Source organism: Trichomycterus rosablanca, chromosome 1, assembly GCF_030014385.1.
Source record: "Trichomycterus rosablanca isolate fTriRos1 chromosome 1, fTriRos1.hap1, whole genome shotgun sequence".
Classification (NCBI taxonomy): domain Eukaryota; kingdom Metazoa; phylum Chordata; class Actinopteri; order Siluriformes; family Trichomycteridae; genus Trichomycterus; species Trichomycterus rosablanca.
This window is the reverse complement of record NC_085988.1, coordinates 15,458,068-15,477,790: the sequence shown is the minus strand read 5'-3', so window position 1 is coordinate 15,477,790 and position 19,723 is coordinate 15,458,068. Positions and strand designations below refer to the sequence as shown.

The following is a 19,723-nucleotide window of genomic DNA, read 5'->3' as shown; positions in this document are numbered from 1 at the left end:
AGATTCTTTTTACTGCTTGACTGCTGCAGTGGACAATCACCAGAATCACTAACCTGGTAAACAATACAAACTGTGATTATCCAACATTAGTCAGGGTGGCCAACTGAAGGTGTGGATGATTTAAGAAGTGTGAGGATACTTTATGCTTTGTTGGCAGTGTTAAATGGTTTTGTAAGTTTGGTTTAAGTAATTGTACTCACAGGTTTTCATCAGGCATGCAGGCAGCTTTACTGAGAGGTTAAAGACCCGAGCGCTGAGGGTTGATGGTATTTGAAGTCTTTGGACTGCACCATTTTGGAAATGTTCTATTCTGAATGTATGTGTGGGGGATTGTAAGTTATCCTTTGTATGATATTCTTATATGATTGTGTCAGTGATATTGTCTTAAGGTAATTAATATGAAGCTATGTGAGTAGTGGATTCAGGGATTCAGTGATGTCACTTACAATACAGTTTATACACCTGTGACTCGCTGCAGACTTTCTCTTTTCTCGTCTCACCTTCAAGACCGACAGTACAGCCCGGCGACACTGGGTCAGAGCTACGAATTTTTTCATCCTCTACGGCAGGGGTGCCCAAATAATTTCTTATAAGGGGCCAAAAGTGAATCTCAGTGAAGGGCCACGGGCCAAAACTAAAAGGTTATGTTATTTTAATATTGCATAAAATTAGAACACTACTGTTTATTCTAATTAACAGTGCTTTTATTAATTTCAATGGATGATACAAAATCTTTTTTTTAGGAAACATTTGAACAAATTTAAAATTGTAATGAAAAACATGCAAAATATCTTTAAAAGAAAATTTAGAGGTAATGTAAACTGAGGAATACAGAAAGAAAAGCAACTTTTCTGAAACGCTCTGTAAAACTAAATGTGCTTTGTTAAAAATAGGTGGAAAACACTTTGATGGTCCACCTTGTTAAATATGTGGAAATGTTTAAGCTTAAACACTTAAATTTAGATTATGTAAATTTTGGATTACAGAACACAAGATGCCCATATGTAACAGACCTTCAATCTCACTGTATATCACTTAAACTCAGTGGGAGACATGAAGCTTGTCTTTGTTTTTCAAAAGTCTTTCAATATTAGGCTCCAGCTGACTTACTGATAGAGTGAGGATATCATGAAGGTGAGAGTCAGACAGTGAGTTTCTTAGTTTACACTTATTTAGATTCATCAGACTAAAAGTCTGCTCACAAAGGTAGGTACTTCCAAAGAGGGACAGCATCATCTGTGCATGTTTGCAGATCTGAGGATACCTGTCTGCTGGAAAACATCTGTAAAAGTCCTGCAAGGAAAGCTCTCTGAACTTGTTTTGGAGTTGTGAATCAGACTGAAGCTCAAGTAGCTCCATCTGAATATCCTCACTGACTGTGTCCACATGTACAGAAAAGGGTTGGGCAAATAACTCTAAGGATGTTGCATTTTCTCTAAAATCTTGAAAGCGGCTGTCAAACTCAAGCACCAGATTGCTGAGAATGTCCATGTACTTGGGTACATTGTCCTCTGTCAAGCCTACTTCTCTAAGGCTGGGAAAATGTGCCAAGTTTCCTGAATGTGAATAAAGACAAAAAGAACAACAAAGATTTAAATAGTAAATTAAACTTTATTTTAAATAAGTAAAAAATAAAATGTGGTTGCATACAACACACAATTAATAATAACAGTATGTTTCATAACTACTTTACTTTGTATTATTGTTTTGTGATCATTTTAATGTTGTAATTAGTCCTAACCTGTTGAGAGATGTCTGCTGAGCAACAAGAGTTTTTGCTTGAAGGCTCTGATGTGGTCAAACAGCTGGCTGATTATCTGGTCCTTCCCTTGGAGCTGAAGATTCAGAGTATTCAGTAGCTCTGTGATGTCCACCAGAAAAGCCAGGTCGGAAGTCCATTGTTTATCCGTGGGCACTTGAATGTTACCTTCATTTCTTCCTTGAAACACCCTGATCACATCACGCAGCTCAAAAAAACGGCGTAAAACTTTACCTCGACTTAACCACCTTACCTCCTGGTGATACAGTACATCACCATACTGCGCATCCATCTCATCCAGCAGAGTTTTGAACTGACAGTGAGAGAGTGCCCTTGAGCGGATATTGTTGACGATACAAACAACGTCGCGCATCACATTCTTCAGTCCAATAGATTTGGCACACAACTGTTCTTGGTGTAAGATACAGTGGTATTTTAAAATCTTGCCCCCACTGTCGTGGACTTTCTTTGATACCAGTGTAGTGAGGCCCGATTTTCTTCCTACCATTGCCGGAGCGCCATCGGTTGTAATGCCAGCCATATTTCCCCACTTTAAATTGTACTTTTCCAGAACTCTTTCTACCGCCAAAAAAAAATCCGCTCCTGTTGTTGTACCTGAAAGTGTTTTAAGCCCAGCCAGCTCCTGTAACACTTCAAAATCTTCAGTAACGCCTCGCAAAAACACCAACAACTGTGCAGAGTCAGATATGTCTGTGCTCTCATCGCACGCTATTGAAAAGAAAGCTAATCTCCCTGCTTTAGCAAAGATTTGCTCACGGATGTCTTGAGCCATATCCTCAATGCGGCGAGTAACGGTGTTTCTGGACAGGCTAATCTGAGAGAACGCCCGTGTCTGGCTTGGGCACACAGTGTCAGCAGCCACGGTCATACAATGCTTAACAAAATCACCGCATGAAAGAGCTCGTCCACTCTTTGCAATCATCGCACTAATCAGATAACTTGCACGAGTTGCTTTTTCTTGTGCTGATGATGGCTGCAACAAAGCACGTTGCTGTGAATTCAGTTTAGCCAGCATTTCTCCTGCCTTCACCTTTCTCTCCTCGCCGCTGTACTTGGAGAACAGGTGTGCATGTTTTGATTCATAGTGCCGACGGATGTTGTACTCCTTCAGTACAGCCACTCTCTGTCTGCAGATGAGGCAAACTGCGGTCGAATCAATATTGCTAAAAAAATATTCATGCTGCCAACTGTTTTTAAATGTTCGCTTATCTGTATTCCACTGCCTTCTACGCTCCATTATTAACATCCTCACTCGTGTCATCATAGATTAATTTATCTCTGCTGACAGGAGCTCCACAGCGCCCCCCTCTCCTATCCACTGTCTCATGTAAAATTGTGGTCAGCCAATGAATTGCAGCTAGTGTTATAGGCAGTTAAACACCTGATGAAAGAAATTCCCAGCTACAGTACTGACAAAAGTAGGGCTACTTTGATCTAGGGAGGTGGGCCAAAAAAAAGAGACGGCGGGCCAACTTTGGCCCGCGGGCCGCAAATTGGGCAGCCCTGCTCTACGGGCTGTGAATACCACAGCGGGATCTGGCAACCTATTTCACCTGGAGCACGCTCCGTGTGAGAATGGGCTAGAGAAGCTGTGTTTGTTACTGGATTTTCTTCATTTCCCACTCGATGTGGAATAAGCTGAAATGGTAACGATCTGCGTGAAACTCAGGTTAGTGAACGCTGTATTTACAACGTGAGTTAGCTCGCTCTAACCTAGAGTGTTACTTGGTTTTAAGTGGAGCACGCTGCTCGAAAAGTTATAACTCCGAGCGCCAACAGCTCGTCTTTCTTCACCTACAGTTGTACTCGGTGTTAAGTGAAGCCCACCACTCATTCGCTTTAACGAGTGGTTTTCTCTTAATCGCTAAGCTCTACCAGCACAACCCCTTCACCTAGAGTTGCATACTCGGTGTTAAGTGAAACTGATGGCTCGTGATATTACAGCAATAGCCGTTTTCACCTCGAGTTTGTACTCGGTGCAGTTTTTTACTCCTTTTAGTACTACTCAATACTAGGAGTGAAACAGCGATATCAACAACGCAGAACCGTCAAGCTTTTAAACGGTTGTAACCAGTGCTTTGCTGCCTTGGAGACTTACGACGGGAATGAGCTATGCCCTTCATGTCTTGGGTTGGATCACCTTCGTGAAGCCTTGGTGAACCCCTGCATGGATTGTGCTATTATTCCAATAGACCGCCACCGAGAACGGTTGGCGGGGCTGGAGGTTGGGTGCGAGGCTGCGTTACCCTCAGAGGGACCGGGGCCTATGCAAAGGTAAAAGAGACGGTCCATGGCGCTGTCGGAACGCATGGCCTTGTTCTCTGAAGAATTGTCTCAGCTGAAGTCATTATTTATGAAGCTTAGTGACAAACTAGATGCTTGTAGTATTCCAGAGCCTGAGTTAAAGTTGCCTAAAGGTCCTGATAGTGCTTCAGTAAAAGCGGATGACGCACTTTCTACCTTAGCATCAAATGCCGAATTCTTTCAGGATTTTCTGCAGCCGGGTGGTTCCCCGCCGACGGCTTCAGCGCAGTCGGGTGCTCCGACGGCCACCCCTGAGCACACCGCTCAAGTTGGCCAAACTAGGACTTGATGCCCCAAATCCTACAGCCCCAAAAGCTAGTAAGTTTTTTATGCGGGCTGTCCCTGCCGAAGAAGATTTCACTGCCGAATTCACAGCCGGGTTCCACACGAGTAACCAGCGTTCGCGGGCAAGTGCCGCAGAGCTGGCACTAGCATGCTTGGCAAATGCTGCTTCCATGGGACTTAGCCAGATGCCAGCGGTGGATGCTTGTGTGGCGTCTAAGATGGTGTCTGCTGATGAAGCTTTACGCCCAGACCCACGTTGCCCCAGTGCTGAGTGTAGACGCACTGATGGGATGTTTTCTAAGGCACATGACACTGCAACTAGGATGGTGAAAATAGCTAACTCTCTCTCTCTTCTACTTCTGGCCTTGCAGTCTTCTCTACAAGGTACTGATAGTAGTGGACCGGTGGATGAGCTCTTAAATACAGCCCTACAATCAGTCGGCTACTTGGCCCGGAACCATGGGAGACTGATAGGGACACTGATCCATGGGCGCCGTCAAGTGTGGTTGGCCCAATTATTGCTTTCTGAAACCTGTAGAACGACAATCAGGTCACTGCCCCTGGTGCCAGGATACGTTTTTGGCCCTCCGGTCAAAGAAGCCCTCTAGAACTGAAGCTTCTCGAGGTTTTCACCGCTTTCGCCACTCAGGAGTATCAAACCGCCCTCCACCACGCACGTACTTGCGGAGCTCAGAGCCACAGTCAAGACCCAAGATGCAGAATGTGCCACGCCAGACAAAACCTTCTGTTCGTGGGACCAGGTCAATGCCGCGCAACCCCTATTCTAAGGGGAGCGCCGCCCATAACCGTCACTGACGGGCTTCAGCCAGTGGAGAAACCGCTGAAGACCCAGCACATGACATGATGGGAAAGTATGGTTACAGATCAGTGGGTTCTCAAAGTCATGTCATCAGGCCGTCACCGGCCACCCCTCATTTCCTCACCGAGGGTAACTTCAGTGCTAAACAAAGTTCCTCCATTCTCTCAGGAAGTTTGTTCTCTCCTGAGGAGAGGAGCAATAGAGGTTGTGGACCCTCATGTTCAACCAGAGGGCTTCTATTCAACATATTTTGTTGTTCCAAGAAAGGACGGAGGCTTCCGGCCGATTCTGGACCTCTGTCCATTGAATTTCTACCTGAAGGTTCTTTCCCTTCGAATGCTCCACACGGCGACTGTTCTTCGCAGTGTACAAAAATGGGAACGGTTCACCTTAGTGGATCTACGAGATTTGGTCTTTGGACGTTCGTCTTTTGGTTCAGGGCGTTATTCATTTTTCGTTTTAAGATTAAAAATCAAATAACAAACAAGCAGAAATTAAAAAACGGCTCATATTTTAATTTTCCAAAATCAACATTTTATCAGTTCAAGTGAAAATAAACACACGAGCACGTGCATGCGCTGACAAGTGTTGAGAAGACGGAGCAAAAAGTAATAATAACATTACACCGCATCCCGTTCTGACTTTTGTGTCTGCCTTGGTTTTTCCTGCCCTTGTAATTCACACAAGAAGTATTTTTCTTAAAAAAAAAAAAAGTGCCATTCTAAGAAAAAAGAATGTTGTTTTATAACGTCTCACCTGTCATGTAATGTGAATTACAAATATATTGTCTGGCCCTAGTTAAGAATGTTAAGTGTACTATGCTAGGGCATAGGGAGCGAGTGTGTAGGGAAGATATCAGAAATGATCGTCTCCGGCTGTGTCTATGTTTTTTTGCACTGAGCTTGTGTGACAGTAAACCCCCACTCAAATGTTTGGACTTTGAATTATTTTACATTATTTTACATCACCGTCGTTACAACATTAACATTTAAATTTTTTTTTTACCTCAATTCTGTAATACAGACATAACTAATCGTACACGTCACTGTGTAACTATTACATCATTTAATGCAGTTTAATCAGCGTTCTGCTTCATGCACTTTTAAGAAATAGCTTTAACTAAAAACTAACCAAATAACTTTTTTAAATATATTTAATTGTTGTTTGCTCCTTGTTTACTGCAGAGTTAGTTCGTGCAATTTTATTTATTTTTGGATGTTTATTGGCCGAGAACAAGACATACTATAATACAAGATAAATAAATAAATGAGTCTTGGACGTCAGGCGATCATCAAGTGTAAAACTAACTTGACCACGTACAACGTCCAGTACGGAAATCACTTCCCCATAATGTTTGTTTTTTGCAGATAGAGCAAATATCTGCACGTCACAAATTCAAACACAAAAGTCAGAACAACAGGAGACGCGTCGTTACGTTATTATTACTTTTTTAACACTTGTGCTTGATTTACACTCTCTATATATTAAGTAAATACGTGCATGTCAGTGCACTCCATGTTTTCCCATTTTTCAATATTGGTTTTTGAAACGATAAAAGAAAAACGGCTCGTTTTCTTGTTTTTCAACTTTGGGATTTGAAGTGAAAAACAAATGACCAAAGGTACACGGACCTGGAATGTACCAGAGGACACATCTCTAACATGAACAGCAAAGTCACAGTGCAAGAATAAAAACACAAAGACACGTTTTAGAAAACTTTTTTTTTGTACCGATCTGTATGGCATTAACATTATTTTAAAAGAACGGCTGTATTAAATGACCTGTTTCTATTTGGTGTTACAGTTGTGTTTTCTTCTGGTGAGTGGTGCCAATATTTTGCACAGGGCTGAAAGCAAGAGTTTCAGGGGTATTGTTCAATGGTCTGTTTAAAAAACTAAACTCCTTCCAAAACTAAGGAGATGTCTGTGGACTTCAGGAGGAACAGGACCACAAGTGGACCTGTCACCATCATGGGTCAAAATGTGGAACTGGTGGACACGTACAAGTACTTGGGTGTCTGGCTTGACAACAGACTGGATTGGAGGGCTAACACGGAGGCTGTGTACAGGAAGGGGATGAGCAGACTCTACTTTCTGAGAAAGCTCAGGTCCTTTAATGTGTGCAACAAAATGTTGACCATCTTTTATCAGTCTGTTGTTGCGGGGGCTGTGTTCTTTGCAGCTGTGTGTTGGGGAAGCAGCCTCAGAGCAGGGGATGTAAAGAAACTCAACAAACTGATCAGGAAGGCTGGCTCAGTTTTGGGCTGCTCACTGGATAGTTTTGAGTTGGTGGTTGGAAGGAGGTCACTCAATAAACTCACTACCATACTTGACAACCCATCACACCCCCTTCATGACCTGTTAGTCGGACAGCGGAGCACTTTCAGCAACAGACTCATCCAGCTCCGCTGTAACAAGGAACGGTACAGGAGATCGTTTATACCAGCAGCGATCTCGCTGTACAACAACTCACTAGTTCGGGACATAATCGAACACTAAACCACTTTCAGGACCGACCCATAGAGAAGGTTCTAGCATTCTGTTCATAAAGACTATACTACATATCTGTTGTTATTGAACACTACTACAGCTTAGTATATCACATGACATATCTCATCTGAATATTTAATGCCAGGATACTTCTATACTACTATTTTTTATTCTATTTATTCAATTACATAGTGTGTATAACATTACTTATGTACTTAATTCTTGTACTTTTGTACTTTTATTGTACTTTTATTGTACTTAATTCTTGTACTTTTATACTTTTGTACTTTAATACATCTGGCTTTACTGTACTGGAGCTGTTGTAATAACTGACTTTCCCTCTGGGATTAATAAAGTTATCTATCTATCTATCTAAAGGTCTGGTCTGGTTTGGCTGGATGGGACGAGGTGGCCGAGTGGTTAAGGTGATGGACTGCTAATCCATTGTGCTCTGCACGCGTGGGTTCGAATCCCATCCTCGTCGAAAACAACACCTTTAAACATTGAACAAATCCCTTGAAACTCTTGCTTTCAGCTCTGTGCAAAATATTGGCACCACTCACCAGAAAAAAAACACGACTCTTTAACACCAAATAGAAATAGGAATCCTCCTCTGATCTGAGTGCAGGTGTTTTCTTTTGTAATTGAGTGTGGCAGAAGGCTCTTCAGAAGGCTGGATCGGCCTGAAAACAGGTGAAAATGGTAACACAAACGTACTGATTTGCTACCTATTCACCTGTTTGTTCTTCCTCATATGGTCAATAGGCGGCGATATTTTCAAAGCAAACCAAGTTAATTCAAGAGAGCTTTTAAAAGTGCTTTAGTTCGACGAGGATGGGATTCGAACCCACGCGTGCAGAGCACAATGGATTAGCAGTCCATCGCCTTAACCACTCGGCCACCTCGTCTGGTCATGTCCAGTGGAATGCTTTTCTAATCCAATTGCAGATGTGTCATTTGGGGTGGAAAGAGCCAACACAGACGTTTTAAATTGCTACTCTTACAGCCGTTTGCTTTTCCACACATGGTCAAGAGGCTGCAATGTTTTCAAAGCAGACTGAGGACATTTGAGTGCGCTTTTAAAAGTGCTTTCACCTCGAAGAGCACAATGGATTAGCAGTCCATCACCTTTTTTAAGATTTGTAAAAGACTAAAGAGCAGAGAGCTCATTTTATTTTAGTTCTCTTTAAAACCGGCTGTCAACAAATAATGCACTAATGCAGCGTGCCCACACATTCTGGTAAATATCCAGATATTTCTTAAATGGGAGCGTGTGTGAGTAGTACCAATATGATTTAAAGGTGAGAGCTTAATTATCAAACCTGAAAGCAAGTGCGTCAGAGTTTAGCTTGATGTTAAAAGGGCTGAACTTCAACGAGGATGGGATTTGAACCTACACGTGCAGAGCACAACTCGGCCACCTCGTCTGGTCAAGCTAGGAGGAATGCTCCTCTAAACTATTTCCTTTTGTAATCGAGTGTGGCAGAAGGCTGGATTGAAAACAGGTGAAAATAGGTAACACAGACGTACTGAATTGCTTCTCCTCACGCCTGTTTGTTCTTCCTCGTGTAGTCAATAGGCGGCGATGTTTTAAAAAGCAAACGGAGGTCATTCAAGAGAGCTTTTAAAAGTGCTTGTACTTCGATGGGATATGAACCCTCGCGTGCAGAGCACAATGGATTAGCAGTCCATCACCTTAACCACTCAGCCACCTCATCTCATACTGAATGGTGAAATACGTTTCTGGGCCGATCGGTCAGATTGATCAACCCAGGCGGCTTGTGTCTTTGTGTCTTTATTCTTGCACTGTGACTTCGCCGTTCATGTTAGAGATGCTCTTAAAAAATTACAAGGGATTCAGGATTTTGTAGATTTGTAAAAGACTGAAGTGCAGAAAGTTCCAGAGTACCATTTTATTTGAGTTCTCTTTAAAACTGTCTTTAATGATGCACTAATGCAGCATGCGAACACATTCTAGTAAATACCTAAAATACTTCTCAAAAGGGAGCGTAGCTGTTCAAGCCACCTGTGTTGATCAATCTGACCAATCGGCCCAGAAACACATATTACCAAGCAGGCTGAGACGAGGTGGCCGAGTGGTTAAGGCGATGGACTGCTAATCCGTTGTGCTCTGCACGCATGGGTTCGAATCCCATCCTCGTCGAAGCAAAAGCACTTTTTAAAGCTCTCTCAAATGTCCTCAGTCTTTGAAATTGAAAACATTGCAGCCTATTGACCATGTGTGGAAAAGCAAACGGCCGTACGAGTAGCAATTTAAGATGTCTGTGTTGCCTCTTTCCAACTGATTTCAGGCCAATCCAGCCCTCTGAAGCGCCTTCTGCCACGCTCAAATTCAAATGACGCATCTGCAATCGGACCAGGAGCATTCCTGCCGGCTCTCGTGCGTTTCTGGTCTGACTGATCAACACGTCAGCTTGAACTGCTGATCTATTTGCATCTGATTACTTATGTAATCAAGGGTGATCTAACACATTAGCCAAGGACGAGGTGGCCGAGTGGTTAAGGTGGTGGACTGTTAATCCATTGTGCTCTACACGCATGGATTAGAATCCCATCCTCGTCGAAAACAACAACTTTTAGGCTTTTGATGCATGCTCAATAAACCAGCTACACAAATCCACAAAGTGGAAACCTTTAAACCACGGGAGGTAACTAATCCGTATGTCATTAACATCATATTAAAAGAACTGCTGAATAAGATGAACTGTTTTTTTCTTGTTAGTAGCGCCAATATTTTGCACAGAGCTGAAAGCAAGAATTTCAGGGGGTTTTGTTCAATGTTTAAAGGTTTGCAGATAGAGCAAATATCTGCACGTCAAATATACAAACACAAAAGTCAGAACAACAGGAGACACGTTGTTACTTTATTATTACTTTTTTAACACTTGTACTTGATTTACACTCTCTATATATTAAGTAAATACGCACTCGTGTGTTTATTTCCAGTTGAACTGATAGAAAATGTTGATTTTGGAAAATTCAAATACGAGCCGTTTTTTTATTTCTGCTTGTTTGTTATTTGATTTTTGATCTTAAAATGAAAAACGATTAACGCCCTGTTTTACCGTTTTTCAATATTGGTTTTTGAAACGATAAACGAAAAACGGCTCGTTTTCTTCAACTTTGGGATTTGAATTAAAAAAGGAATGACCAAAGGTACACGGACCGTTCCGATAGCACCAGAACACAGACGGTTCCTACAGTGTGCAATTATAGCCCGGGTGTTCCAGTTCAAAGTTCTACCCTTCGGGTTATCTCTGAAAACCCTTCAGAGATAACGTCACACCTTGATGCTCTGAACAGAGACCAGACTGTCAGATTGGTAAAATCTTCAGATAATACTGCAGGACCAGAGAGACCCTGCCATCAGAGGCCAAAGTCCTGCCCGTTATTAAAGAAGGACAGTACTAGTAATGCTGCAGGGGCTTCTGCCAGCCAAACACCTGAAAACCCAACTGGTGAGTAAAAGTTTGAGATGAGGTTCTGTTTAAAATTTATTGTCAAAGTTCATGTAGTTTCATTTTAACATTCATTCTTTGTTTCTTTGATTTAAAGGCAAGAAACAAAAGAAGAAGAAAAGTGTTCGTGCTTTATTCATGATGGCCTGGAAAGTGGTGAAACGGACCTTCACCAGAAGATCCAACAAGATAGCTCCAATCTAATCGTCCACCATTTATTTTACCACCAGCCAAAACTGAGCAGAATTATACACTCCTTAGCTAGATCATTATCAGGGACATGTCTTGGGTCCTCGCTTAGAGAGACCTGAAGAACCACGTTCCACCAGGAAGACTTCATTGTTGTTAGACTTGTGTGCAATCCTGTCTAGTGTGCGCCGCCTGAAACTTGGCATGAGAGTGTCGTTCTTAAGGTTCTCGTGGCACCAGGTCCCAAGCTCTCTTGAATATGGCAAAGGAGCTGTGGACATGGGCGCATCCAAAGTTCCTTTCTCTGCAGGCTGTTCACCTAGCAGGGGCGGCCAACAGGACAGTGGACGCCCTCTCAAGGCAGCCTCTGAGCCCCAGTCATTAGAGACTTCACCCAGAGATGGTTCATCTAATATGGGAGAAGTCTGGCCAGGCACGGGTGGATCTGTTCGCTTCATCGGACACAACTCATTGTCCATTATGGTTCTCAGAACACCAGCAGGACAGCCCACTCGGTCAGGATGCATTAGCTCACGACTGGCCAAGGGAATTGCTGTTTGCGTTCCCTCCGCTCCCTCTCCTGCCGGCACTGTTGGGCAAAGTTCAGGAGGAGGGTCACAAGGTTCTTCTGGTAGCCCCTTGATGGCCAAGACAACCATGGTTTTCCCTGGCTACTGTCTTTACTTCGGGGTACTCCGAGGAGGCTTCTCCTAAGAAAAGACCTCCTCTCACAACTGAAGGGTCAAGTGTGGTGTTCACGACCAGAATTTCTCCAACTGTGGCTCTGGCCCTTAGGGCCAACAATGAACTCTCCTCATGTCTTCTGAGAGTGCAAAATACTGTCCTGAATGCTAGAGCAGCATCTACTCGAGCTTTGTATGATAGCAGGTGGCAGTAATTTGTGAACTGGTGCACGGAACAGTTGGTTGACCCTCTTTCCTGTTCAGTGGAAACAGTGCTTTTGTTTTTACAAGTGTTGCTGGACTCAGGGAGGTCTTCATCCACCCTGAAGATCTACGTGGCTGCTCTGTCGAGCCGGTTGACCTTGAATAACGGTGCATCTCTAGACTCACACAAGCTTGTTGTGGCCTTCTTCAAAGGTGCTTGAATATATTTGTAATGCTCAGTTTGAGCCTCTGGACCAGGTTGGTCTCAAGTGGTTGTCCCTAAAATTAGCATTTTTGCTTGCTATTGTTACAGCAAAGCATGTTTGCGAGTTGCTCTGTTACCTTGAGACCAAATCCAGCTTTTCTTCTGAAAATACACAGGACAGAATTTATCAACCAGTCCATTAGTCTAGTGGCATATAGCGATCAGTCTGGCTCCAGGCGTCCTTTACCCGCATGGTCATCTGGTCACTCTGTCTGAAGAGTTTCCACATCTTGGGCCGCTTTAAGAGGGGTCCCCATTGCGGAGGTCTGAACGGCGGCCACTTGGTCTTCGCCATGTACGTTTTCATGCTTTTATAATGTGAATGTTGCAGCCTCATCTAGCTTGGCACCGGCTGTCCTGTCCCTTACCACGAGTGGAAGTTGAAGCACTCCTCGTGACGGCGTGGGCATAAATCATCCACTACTTAAGTACCGTAAGTACCAGGGTTCCTGGTCACTCGAAGTATGCGAGACGTTCCAGGTTCCTGAGGAAGTCTGCAGCGAGTCACAGGTGTATATATTATAAGTGACATCACTGCAGGGGTCACGTGTGACTAATTTGGTATACAATTATCTCGGTCTGGAGCGCACACGCGCGGGATCAACCACTACGTAAGTACCGCCCTGGCGGTCATCCACTACTCACATAACCACAGTTACAGTCGTAACTAGGGTTATTTATTAATGTAATGATGTAATGTAATGGTTTAACCTAGAAAACACCAAAAAAATGCAGTGCATTGTTGATGACCAGTGTAAAAATGACATGAAACTCTATTTAAGATAAATCAGGTGTGCTGAGAGCAGAAAACCTGCATTACATAATCACATCTTTCATTCTTGAGAATCAGTCTTGTCCACTTAGGGTCGAGGTGGCTGCAGGTTTACATACTGAGCAGACACACATTTCAGCTGATTTTACCCATGTGTTATCAGTTGGTTTTGATCTTCATATAATCGGTTATATCAGGTGTAGTTCCTGGCTGGTCATGAATGCTATGAAGACACAGACTCTTTGTTTTACATGAACAAGTACCAGTATCCTAACCGGATCTAGTTTTGATCCACTGCTGGACTGTTCCTCCTGTGTTACTGTGTTACCTCTTAAACAATCAACATTTTCAAACTGATGGAGACCTCAAACAAAAACCATTTTTGCACCCAGGATCAGTTTTGAATTTTTATTTGTTAAAATGTACAGAGAATAAAGCCTAGAGTGTCCAGGAAAATTAAGCAGCATCCATCCTCTTCTGGCTGGCACTCCGAGTCCTGTGTTGTTATTATATTGAAAAAGAAACACAGCTGGTACAGATGTGTGCTTGGTCATGAGGCTTGTAGATATGAGCATATTAACACTCCTAGCTAGATCATCACTCTGGACATAACTTGGTGAGGTTTTTCAGAGAAGCAGGTGTGATGTCTTCTTCCTGTTCTTCAGAGGAAACTCTCTTCACCAGAATAGTCACCATGAAATCCTGCAATCCTGGGATGTTTGAGGGATTTTCTGCTCCTTGTGAAGGTAAATGAATCTTTTAGAACTACAGTTCCACAGGTGAGAATGTAAGCAATGCTGAACAGGTACATGTTGAGTGAAATAACCTTTCAGCAATCGAAAGTACTCAGAAAGACCAGGAACAACAGATGCTGCCAAGCCAAGATGGTACCAAGTAAGACTGTGGGACAGCAGAAATACCTCACCCAAATGTTACCAAAGAAAACTCAGAGCAGAGCTCTCGATAATGGAGCTCATGACTGAGAATCAAAGTGGAGAAAGGAACAAGACTGACCATTCATGATAATCAAAAGTGACCAACATGGCACAGATCACAGTAGTGCCAGATAAAAGTTGGTTACTAAAGAAGGAAGGTGACCTCCTGCTGACAAAAGTCTAACAACAATGAAGTCTTCCTGGTGGAACGTGGTTCTTCAGGTCTCTCTAAGCGAGGACCCAAGACATGTCCCTGATAATGATCTAGCTAAGGAGTGTATAATTCTGCTCAGTTTTGGCTGGTGGTAAAATAAATGGTGGACGATTAGATTGGAGATATCTTGTTGGATCTTCTGGTGAAGGTCCGTTTCACCACTTTCCAGGCCATCATGAATAAAGAACGAACACTTTTCTTCTTCTTTTGTTTCTTGCCTTTAAATCAAAGAAACAAAGAATGAATGTTAAAATGAAACTACATGAACTTTGACAATAAATTTTAAACAGAACCTCATCTCAAACTTTTACTCACCAGTTGGGTTTTCAGGTGTTTGGCTGGCAGAAGCCCCTGCAGCATTACTAGTACTGTCCTTCTTTAATAACGGGCAGGACTTTGGCCTCTGATGGCAGGGTCTCTCTGCAGTATTATCTGAAGATTTTACCAATCTGACAGTCTGGTCTCTGTTCAGAGCATCAAGGTGTGACGTTTTCTCTGAAGGGTTTTCAAACAGAGCAGATCCCAAAACCTCTAGAACCAGAGAGTTGATAACATCTCCATTCACATCTGAAGGTTTCCTTTGAGCCTTGCTGATGGTACCAATGTGTGGCTGGATGTTCTTCATTACTAATTCATCCCCCATGATCTCAGAACCAGACTGAGCTTTACAATCATGTGAGAGTGAAATGAAGCTGCTTTCTGAAGAGCTGGAGGAGATTAGCTCACTGGCATCCAGGCTGGGTGATTCCTGGATCTGCCTTAGGATGCCACTGATAAGGTCACTGATGGCATCACTGTTATCTGGTGAGATGATTTCAGTTAAAGACTGGTCTGATAATTTCCTTTGGATTCCCACCAGAGTTTCACTTACTACCTTTTTTGATTGTAAGCTCAGCTGGGAACCAGAATCTGAGCATGAGCACTGGGTCGGACTCTGGCTTTCATCTGTGGTGCCACAACTTGCAAACATGTCTGATTCTATATAATTCTCTGGTGAAGATACATCAGACATATCTGATGTTTCCTGTAGTGACAAAAGTCCTTCACTTGCAAGAACTGATATCACCATGTCCAGGGTGTATCCGACAATATCTTCACTCATGTTTTCTATCTGTACATGTTGGCTAGTTGGGCTGGTCCGAGACTGGCACGTTCTCTGAGGTCTAAATCCCAGAAAGGTGACCTCGGGTTCCTCTGTGTTGGAGAACTGAAAACTAGTTTCTGGTTCTTCCACTGGTGTAATAACATTCCTCTCTCTGATAACTTCAACAGAGGAGACAGACGACGGTGACGGACTTGGAAGTTGAACATCCAAGTCCAGGTTCTCAAAATCATCAGCCTTGTCATTGCTCTCTTCCTGCTGACATTTGATCAGAGATGCAGAACAGTACAGCACCTCCAGCACCAACTTCTCAGCCGTCGAGAGTAAGGGGGGTGTATTCACTGATTCATCAGAGGAGCTCATTACTACAGAGCTCTCAAAACCCCCAGAACTGTCCGATTTAATCCCTGAGCTTGGTGATTTTGTAAGATTCTGACTCAAGACCAAGTCTGGAAGATGCACTAGGGTGGACTGTGTAGGATGAACAAATTCCACCAGAGCGGGAAGCTGATTTTCTTGTACTTCCATCACTGTAGTGGTTTTGATCCCACTAACAAACTGCTTCAGATCCTCCACCTTCATCTAAAGTACAGAGAAAACATGAAATGTTAAAATTAGATCTTAAGTTAAGGTTTTCAGAGCAATTCATCTGATCTGTAGTAAGACCTGTTCTAATTACAATCCTGAAGATACTGTAGACGTATCTGAATAAAATGATGATAAACTCACCAACATACTTGCAGCAGCTCCATCAGCTGATTGACTAAATTTCCTGTCACATGAAAACCAACAATGAAGAATTTTAGTCAAACACATAAAATATCAGAGCTTTTATTCACTGTTTAAAGAACTTACTGGATTGAGTTCTCAGTGGGTGAATTCTCTAGTGTTGAGTCCTGAGCCAGCAGGGTTCCCTCGGCCTGGTCATCAGCAGGTGAAATGGTCGAGCCAGACGAACAGGGCAGTACAAATATTTTTTGTACATTTTCCAGTTTAGAAGGAACGTCCACTGGTCTTTGTGGGATTCGACGTTCTACACTGAGCTCTCTGAGAATTTTTTTCTCCATTTCCTCCAGCTCGATCCTCTGATTTACCTCCCAGGCCTAAGCACATATTTTATATAATGTTTGTATTGAAATAATCCTGTCCAACACCATTCTCATTAAAGTGTAGTAAAAGTATTTTCTCACCTTTTCAGCATAGCTTGAATTGCTGCCTTGTTTTACATTTTTCTTGAAGCTTTACATAGAAAAACAAACATCATTGAAAATGTCAATATGAATAAATGAGTGAGAGATTTAATACATGATGGAGGTGAAACTGGGAAGCCATAAAGACTCACATGTTCCTGAAGGTGCTTCTCTCTCTATAGATGAGCCACTCTTTCATGTGAGCAGCACTGATGTTCTCAGGAACTCCACCATTGAGTTTCAGCACCATGAACTTCTTCAGTAGCTGCTTCTGTAACCAGAAGTGATCATTTGTTAGTGCTGTAGGCACCACCCACACTTTCACACTAATGTATTTTACTGTAGTTTCATGAGTGTAGTGAGGAGCTTATACTGAATCTGAACACATCAGTATTCAGAGCAGATCTTTCTGACTGGGTTTAAATCCTCCTCAGACAGTTGCTGAAAGGGGTTTTGATGATGGTGGTGGAAATACTTCAGGCTTCATGTTACCTGCTCTTGTTGGTGAAGTTTGTTCCAGCTCATCAGCACTCTTCTTATGTACCGCATGTACTGAACTAGATCTTTCACCGAGCACAGCACCTAAAAGTAATACAGCGCTAGATCAGAGGTGCCAGTAGACCTTCTGACATGTTAAAGGTGTGAAATGTTCAGTTCTTGTTGGTTTCTGTTCTAATGTGTGTACCTGATCGTCCTGAATGATGAGACCCTGTTTGAGCAGATGCTTTTTCCTTTGTGGCTGGTTAAAGAAGTTCTTTAAGTGTGGATCGTGGAGGCAGTTGTAGGATCCACACGTTATTTCCATGTCTTTGTCCGACGAGTCGAATTCTGCCGATTTCACAAACAGCTATGGGAAGAACCAAAGATAAAAACACTGTAATATTACTTACCAAACATGATCTCACATTCAAGTGTGGAATCCAAAGTGTCTAATCTATTTACTGATTTAATAACTGAGTGTCATGATTAGAGCCGAGAGTAAAACTTGTTTTGGTGCTTACACTTTCTCCTAATTCTCCCCTGAAGTATTGTAGTGAAGGCTCCTGGAGATCAGGAACCTTTGACTGGACAACGTCCACTTTGTTCACTCGAGGCATCTGGAAGTAGAAAAGAAACAACATCATGTTTAATTTCATAATAGAGCTTTTTTAATCAAACCTCAATAGTGTAAAAAGTCTCCACACCCATCTAGCTTTAAAGGTGCTGTGCAGTGGTGTAGTGCTGTCTAAATCAGTGTTTATAATGCAAATAGCCACGGCCCCTTACCATTCTATACATATTACATCTTCTATAGATGGTAAAATATAAAGAATGAATGATGAGTATGAATAAATAGATGAATAGAGAGATAAATAAATAAAGAATAAGCTGCACTCACATCTCTCTGCTTTGTGTTACTCCACAGTAAGAAGAAATGAAGCTCTGATTCACCTCGCGCTCAGGTCATGCAGTGCAGCTCTCTGTGACGTCATCAGAGTTCTAACACAGCCGCGATTGCGTCACATCAATAATAAGCCCCGAGTCACGTGATCAGTCACAACGATGGGTGCAGCATATTAGCATGGTTTTTGGGAGAACTACTGTATATTGGACTGGAGAGTATAAGTTACATATTAAAGTCATAACCAGTAGATGGAGACATCACCTTATAAATAATAAACACAGTTTGGTCAAAAGTATGTGGACACTCCTCCTAATTACTGAAGTTTTTTTTCCACTCATTACTAAATCAATCAAAATGAATTACATATAACCCCAAAAAAGAAAAAGACGAGACAGTATAGAAACTTCAAATAAAAAAATGTTGCATTTACTGCATTTGTTTAGACTTTTATATCATTGCAGACAGCATGAACCCAAGATAGTTCATGATTTGTCTGGTTAACTTAAATTAATTTGTTATTATAAATTCATTCATTTCAGACCTGAAACACATTCCAAATTAAGTTGTGACAGTAAAGCATTTACCACTTTGTAATGTTGCCATTCCTATTTACCACTTAAAAGATGTTTTGCCACTGAAAATACAGTGATGAAATGTTTCAGGTTTAATTTTGTCTCATTCTTCCTGCAAACACGTGTTAAGATGTGCAACAGAACGGGGTTGTCACTGATGCATTTTTTTGTTTCAAAATTGTGCACACATTCTCTATTGAAGACAGCTCAAAACTGCAGGCAGGCCAGTCTGGTACCTGTACCCTTCTGCAGACATGTCTTGTAGTGTGTGCAGCATGAGTTTTTGCAGTGTTTATTTAAAAAATGCAGGGACATCCCTGGTCGTCTTGAAGGCAGCACATGTTGCTCTAAACGTAAATTTACTTTTGTGTATTAATGCTGCCATCACAGAAGTGTAAACTACCTTCGTGAGGGACACTAACACAACCCCCAACCATGACAGACCCTGGCCTTTGAACTTTGTCCAGTGAAAATGCTGATCTGTTCTTAAAAGGTTTGCTAGTTTACAGGAAGTGGGACCAGCCCAGCACTTTGCTGGTGAAAAAAATATGATAGAGATCCCTTTGATCCAGACCACTGGGAGACCAAACCTGAGCCACATGGATGTTTTGCAAATGCTGATGTACTTCATGAGATGTTTCTCAGCTGCTTTTATTTCATCTGTGTCCCATCTCCTTGGCATTGCTGACAGTAAAGCAAAAAATATTACAGGACAACCAGGCAGGACTAGAAACGTGTGCTTGTACAAACAGTTGATTTGGTTACCTTTCTTTCTCTATTGTCTTGAAGTTGCTACAGTATAAGTAAATATGAGTGCATTTTGTCACTTTTGGGATTCCATAATTAATGTAAAAGTGTGCTTCTCTACACATGTGATCATCTCTTTGCTGCACCTCAAAAGAAAAGTCAGTAAAGTATTACGCTTCTGACAGTTTGTCTATGTACCATTTATTTCTTCCGTACATTAGCAGTCGGTTAGACAAAATGTTGAAGATGCTGAGGTGTAACGCAGCAAAAAATATGACTCGGGTAAGTTTGGAAAACTTCCAACCAATT

The 19,723-nt window shown here is 42.3% G+C and overlaps 1 protein-coding gene and 3 non-coding genes across 4 annotated transcripts; 2 read left to right on the top strand and 2 right to left on the bottom strand.

Moving 5' to 3' along the window:
- Positions 1–8,080: 8,080 nt before the first annotated feature.
- On the top strand, positions 8,081–8,162 carry trnas-gcu (transfer RNA serine (anticodon GCU)). The gene has a single exon. It is a non-coding gene; the product is annotated as a tRNA-Ser (tRNA).
- A 342-nt stretch (positions 8,163–8,504) lies between these two features.
- trnas-gcu (transfer RNA serine (anticodon GCU)) lies at positions 8,505–8,586 on the bottom strand. Its single transcript has one exon. It is a non-coding gene; the product is annotated as a tRNA-Ser (tRNA).
- A 1,174-nt stretch (positions 8,587–9,760) lies between these two features.
- trnas-gcu (transfer RNA serine (anticodon GCU)) lies at positions 9,761–9,842 on the top strand. The gene has a single exon. It is a non-coding gene; the product is annotated as a tRNA-Ser (tRNA).
- Positions 9,843–13,664: 3,822 nt separating this feature from the next.
- Positions 13,665–18,426, bottom strand: LOC134319102 (uncharacterized). Its single transcript, XM_063000103.1, has 10 exons — positions 18,090–18,426; positions 17,713–17,808; positions 17,397–17,558; positions 17,204–17,293; positions 16,864–16,982; positions 16,712–16,760; positions 16,377–16,624; positions 16,251–16,293; positions 14,735–16,103; positions 13,665–14,637 (listed from the first exon to the last, which is right to left on the bottom strand). Exons 2-10 carry the CDS (start codon positions 17,806–17,808, stop codon positions 14,531–14,533), a joined length of 2,283 nt encoding a protein of 760 aa, XP_062856173.1. The 5' UTR covers positions 18,090–18,426; the 3' UTR covers positions 13,665–14,530.
- Between the last annotated feature and the right edge of the window lie 1,297 nt (positions 18,427–19,723).

Coding starts and splice junctions, on each gene's coding strand:
- LOC134319102 (XM_063000103.1), bottom strand. CDS start 17,808: ATGCCTCGAGTGAACAAAGTGGACGTTGTCCAGTCAAAGGTTCCTGAT. Junction 16,983..17,203: donor AACTTCACCAACAAGAGCAG/GTAACATGAAGC, acceptor TTCTGGTTACAG/AAGCAGCTACTGAAGAAGTT. Junction 16,625..16,711: donor ATTCAAGCTATGCTGAAAAG/GTGAGAAAATAC, acceptor ATATGTGCTTAG/GCCTGGGAGGTAAATCAGAG.